Consider the following 5,893-nt stretch of genomic DNA (forward strand, 5'->3'; position numbering starts at 1 on the left):
CACTCTTGCAACACAGCTACACCACCCCCCCTCCTCCACCATCGACACCAACATCACCACTACACTCCAAACCCATCGCAACCCCCCCCCCCCCTTTTACTGCTAGCTTGCACAAACACGAGCTCGTGTTGTGTAGCTTCTAAACTAGCCATTTTTTCTTTTCAGTTTTTTTACAAGCTTGTAGGGGATATGAGTTCAGGTCCGAATTGTCTCTCCCAGCCTCAGACATAAGGCTCACGGTGAGTTCAGCCAGAGTGGCGCTTTAATCACATGGCTAAACATCTACCACATGTATCCACAATGGTGCAGGCAGAGTGAAACGCACTTTTTGTACATTTTTTCTTCTCTCTCTCCTCCCCCCCCCCCCCCCCCCACTCTCTCTCTCTCTCTATACAATCACGTATTACATAGTTTCTTCAATCCTCTGAATGAATGCGCCCTTTGCTGTGCTTGTGGAGGAGGCTGACATCATTCACGGGGCTTTGGGTTTGTTGTGATCTGGCTCACCCTATAAGCTGGGGCCTCTCTTTGTCGTGGACAGAAAAGCACACCAATTAGCAGAGCGCGTCCTGCAACTGCCATTAAAAACATCCACACATTCACTTAAAATGCCTATACGTGTAGGTGCTTCTCGACCACTTGATTTAAAGGCGTGTAGGCTTGAGTCTGAGTTGGTACTGCTATGGGTGGGGGCTACATTAAACAGGTCTGGGATAGCCTGCTACTACGCCGAGAGCGGCCATATTAAAAAAAGAGGCTACATTCAGAACGGTGAGATGATGATGATGATGATGATGCGTTTAGGAAATAAAAAGGAAGCGAGATTTCAGAGAACCTGATTGCATTTCTGCCTTCCCTATAAGGAAGGCAGCCAATGATAGTAAAGAACTGTGTTTTTCTTTCATCTTTAAGAACAACGAGACTGAGAATGAGGGATGAGAAAATCAGCATTTGGATGGTTTGGCCGCACATGGCTGAATTGTAAATAATAAAATATTTAACCTCAAATCAAACAGTCAATCTTCCGGCAGTGGGGGCTTTCCCTTTTTGCATCAACAGCTCTCGCGCGTAATTTCACGTTTGTTAGAAATCCCTAAAGCTGAAAAACAACCTAAACACATTCAAAATGCAATGCATTTAAGCCCCTCTCATGTGCTTGGTCGCATTGTTTCTTATTAGTGGCTAGAAGGTGTTTTCACGCAGATTTTTTTTTCGTTTTTCTTTTCTTTCTTGGTGCCTCCCCCTACACTCCCCCTCCCTCCCGTTATCACTAAATCACATCCCATTTTGTCTGCATTTTATATTTTCTTGAATTATTTACATGTTCACCACGCGCACACTCTCCCCGGCACAACTTCTTATTGCGTCCAGAGGAAGCCGAGGCCACATGGACCTAGAGGGACACAAATCTGTCGAGTCTGTCGTGAGACCTCATAAAGGAGGCTTATTCATTCAAAAAAAAATTCTTTATGTTTTTTTTTTTTTTTGATTGTCTGTATACAAGGCCCGCGTTGTGTTTGGGCCTGCGTATGTGCAGTCACACGCTTGCAAACCAGGAAATAGTCCGCAGAAATAAAAACATGACTGAAAACCAGAATACAACCACCCTTAGAAAAATAATCATTTTAAATAATAACACCAACAACAATAATAATAAAAGAAATCCCACAACCACCGAGAATAAATTTATGTCAAATCTAATAAAGGCTTAACCGTGAGCATATGACCAGACATTAACTGAGCTTTTCTTGTATACATGTCTGAAACTGAATATTTGGGCACATGGATGTTTGTGGCCAAGCTGGTTAGCACGCCAGAGGAAAGACAGCGCTGATATATATAAAATATGCCAAGTGGCACAGAATGGGAAACCCTGATTTTTATATTATTATAATTATTATTATTTTATGATTTGCTCAGTCAAGTTTACTCCTCAATCCTAGCAAGTTTTTTTTTCTTTTTTAAAGTAGCCTCGTCCCAAGGAATGCTGTGATTTTTTTTACCCCCCCTTCCTTCTTTCAGACAAAGCACAAACCACTGAAACCCGGCACTATACAATCCAACAGGTCGAGCAAATTAGAAAAGCGAACAAGAAACATTCGAGTTCTCACACACACACACACACACACACACACACACACACACACACACACACACACACACACACACACACACACACAGTCGCGTGAACACACCATTGAGAATAGATATTGCTTAGGATAGCTTATTTTAACACAAGTTTTTTTTTAAATCTTATATCCACGAGCGGTGTCTCACAGTCCTGTGGGCGTTTTCAGAGGCTCCGAAAAGGGGGGAATCTTGTAGGTTTTCCTCGATCGAGCTTGAAAACAAAGCGGAATGTAAATCCATTCTCAGGAGAGAAAAGGGGGGACAGAAAAGAAACAACACCGATAAAGTTGCGAGCATTTCGGTGCGCACAGGTTAAGACTCGGGCTACGTTTGGGTTGGAAATGGTGAGGGCTTTTTCAGGGCTTTTTTTTGCTTTAAAAAACAGCTCCGCCGTCTATTTCCTAGTTCTGTGAACGTGTGGGGGAGGGAGAATCTGGCCGCCTGGCTGCCACCTCCACACGGGGTGGGACGGAGGGGGAGGCCCGGGGCCCCTCAGCGAGTTCAGGGAGTAAGCGGGGCACAAATCCCCGTCGCTGCCAACAATCAGCGACGGCGGGGATGGGAAATTTGCCATTAGGCTGAAAGGCATTTTTGCCGGCGATGCTACAGTGTTCACGTTGCTGCGTTTGCGTCTGCTCGGTAAATCCTCCGTGGATGCCTCCTCGCGCCCCACGGGACGAGAACAAGAAGAATAAGAAGAAGAGGAGGAGGACGACGACGAAGAAGAAGAGGCAGCCTTGTGGACCCTGGATAGGTTTTGTTTTGTTTGCGTCCTGGAAACTCTGGGTTTCTTACTCCCCTGCACCGGAGCCCTGCAGTTTTTGTGCCTGTGCTCCCCCTCCTCGATACACGGGGCGTCTTGACTACTTCTGCATTCCTGAGGACCACAGGGGGACCTGAGGGCCACATCGGGGCTCTTCTCTGTGGCTTTAATCCCACTGTTGGAAAAATCTCCTTGTTTTATGGCTCCGCTGGGATAGTGGCCATTGTTGCTCTCTGTTTTATCTCCTTTGCATTTAGCTACAGTGGCCTGGCTCTGGTATTCATACTCATCACAGCTATCCTCCACTTTAACTTTCACATTGTGGAGACTGAACGGCGGCGTCCTGGCTGTCCTGTCCGAAGAGGAGGTGGCGGTCACAGAGGGCTCCTCTGACTCGGTCTTTATTTTTTTCAGTGCAGTGGGCAGACTTGGGCTGGCGATCGCTTTTGCATCCCTCCTGTCCACAAATTTCTGGGTCTGCTTGGCCTCTTTACTGTGGTCATACTGAGCCCTCAGTCCCGGGGGGCATTTGATGGGATGCCCCTGTGTCCTGCGTGAAGGGTGAGAGGCCTTATTCCGATTGGGTCCCAGTGAATATGTGATGAGCTCATCCACAGTGTCGGCCTGGTTCAGATTTTCCCTTTTAGACTCGCTGAAAAAGCTCTCCCCCACAGAAGCTGAGTTAAAGTTTTGGGGCTGCGAGGGTCCCGAGTCCTGCTCTGTCTCTCTGCATGTGAATTCACATTTCTGAAGTTTGTCCTGTCTCCTGTCCCGTGATTGCGAAGCAGCAACATGTCCGAGGGTCTTGTGCTCTTTTTCGTGCTGCACTGGGTTGTTGTAGTGAAACGTAGGCTGCAGGACCAAAGGTGCTTTGCTGGTGTTGAGACTTTTGGCAAGCGATCCGACCCGCGCCCGTCTGAATCGGATGCTCTGAACCGAAACACGGCTCGAAACTGAGCTGGAGTCGGACTGAGAGGAGCTCTCTTCCTCCTCCTCCTCCTCTGAGCTGACCTCTGAACTCTCCGACTGAGTGTCATCTTCTTCCTCGCCGTCCTCTTCTTCTTCCGAACTGGCGGAGTTGCTGCTGGTGGAAAAGCCAGAGCCGAGGTCCCAGTCGGGGTAAGCCCGTTCCGAGTAGGTGCTGGACTCGGTGTCGCTGCTGTAACTCTCCGGGAAAGTTGGCTCGTGGTGGTGGTGGTGGTGATGATGATGATGTTGGTGGTGGTGATGGTGGTGGGGTCGGGGGTCGAGATAAAAATCTGGACCGAGGTGAAAAGCACCGAAAGAAGTCCCGTGACTTCCAGACGATTTGGGTTGCACGAGCAGCACCGGCGGTGCGTGGTGGTGCGCGTGCCTGCTTCTGCTCCACGAGTGCCTCGCGCTGTCCCTCCCGCCGCCCCCCTCGCGCCTCCTCTTCCTTTTGTGAAGTAGGTCGCCGGCTGAGCGAGAGAGCCTGGACTGAGCAGCTATGGCGGACTGAAGCACCACCGGCTGCCGGCTCACCGCGCTCCGGAAAAACGAGTGCCTTTGGCTCAAAGTGACGCGGTTCCCTGTTATTTTCGCTGTTTCATAGTTTTTAAAGTGTTTGTAACTGGACTTGGTCGCCGAACGGCAATCCCGTCCGTGCGTTTTGTGATAAAACTGAGGTAGTTTGGAGTCGGTAAGGCAAGGAGTCAGCTCCTTCTTCCTGCCCACTTTGCCGTGGAGTGTGAGAGTCTCCGGGACGCCGTGCTGCAAACTAAACCAAACTTTTTCCCTCCACAGCTCGCCGTCAGCACGGAGGAACCCCGAGGACTCGTCCTCATCCCCGGGGGAGCACGCCGCTTTCGCTTTCCTTTTGTTGGACTTCAACACCCGCTCCGTCTTGCAGGAGAAATACAGAGCCTCCACGTCCTCCCGCGATATGAGAGTGCATTTGGCGGCGTGGAAAGCTATAGAGTTTATTGCTTTGAGCTTCCGTAGCTCTTCCAGGTCGCACTGGTGCTTCTTCACTTTCAGGTAGTCCATGCGCTTGTGCACCGTGGTCCGAGGGATGTTCTTCAGCAGGTCGGTGAAGACCTGGGACAAAGCAAACATTTGCTTGCCTTGGATGAGCAGGTATCCCAGCCTCACTCCTTGCATTTCCTCAAAGCCACACTCCAGGTCTCCCATGATTTGTGTGTATCCACTAGAATCTATTACTCCATGTAGTCAGCCTCAATATACTGTGGATTCACCAGTGAGTGGCATAGGTTAGCGAGCTTAAGGCATCCTGCTCACACCTATAATCCAGCCACACTGCTGCGTAATGAAAATGCAAACTTTGACATGCGGAGTTAAATGGAGCTGCCCCTGTCTAATAGATTGAATGAGCCGACAGCATCCACTCCTTGCTTCTTGCCCCGGGTCCGGCATGGTGGTGGAGGAATGCGACGGATGCGTCCACCAAGCCGGGGCTGCTACCTGCCTCTGCCGACTCCACTCCCCTCTGGTCGGCAGCAGGACGAGGGGTAGGTGTACACCACTGCCTCAGCCAGAGGGATAAAATAGCTAGAAGAGAGAGAGAGGGAGGGAGAGCGACAGAAAGGGAGGGAGAGAGGGTGTTGTGAGGGTGGGGGAAAGCAGAATGAGAGAGAGAGAGAGAGAATCAGATCCAGAGAGAAACAGAAAGAGCTAAAATGCAGCTGCTATTCTGGATGCTGGTTGAGCCACAAATAAAATGACAGGGAGAGAGAGAGAGAGAGAGGGGGGGGGTGGGGGAGGGCTGTCTGGAGACACCTTCATCAATTAATGCCCCTGGAGTCGACGCCCATTGGACGCCGCTGACAGGTGATGCAATAAAAATGGATATTCCATCCCCACCCACCCGCCCACCTACCCCTCCAGCACCCTGCTATTACAATAGTTTACAACTGTGCCCACAGTCTCCGCCGTCTGAGTAAATAATGCTGTTGTGACATTTTTTCCTCGATAGCTAAATAAAGAGCTGCAGAAAATCCAGCCTAGTGCAGAGTTTGTGTA

The 5,893-nt window shown here is 49.7% G+C and overlaps 1 protein-coding gene across 1 annotated transcript; it reads right to left on the bottom strand.

Annotated features, from left to right (window-relative positions):
* Positions 1-1,264: 1,264 nt before the first annotated feature.
* Positions 1,265-5,560, bottom strand: skida1 (SKI/DACH domain containing 1). The gene has a single exon (XM_085287363.1). It carries the CDS (start codon positions 5,042-5,044, stop codon positions 2,525-2,527), a length of 2,520 nt encoding a protein of 839 aa, XP_085143489.1. The 5' UTR covers positions 5,045-5,560; the 3' UTR covers positions 1,265-2,524.
* Between the last annotated feature and the right edge of the window lie 333 nt (positions 5,561-5,893).

This window comes from Mchenga conophoros, linkage group LG9, assembly GCF_057382185.1.
Source record: "Mchenga conophoros isolate Kocher_MC1m ecotype Shallow Benthic linkage group LG9, M_conophoros_male_GT1.1, whole genome shotgun sequence".
Taxonomy (NCBI): domain Eukaryota; kingdom Metazoa; phylum Chordata; class Actinopteri; order Cichliformes; family Cichlidae; genus Mchenga; species Mchenga conophoros.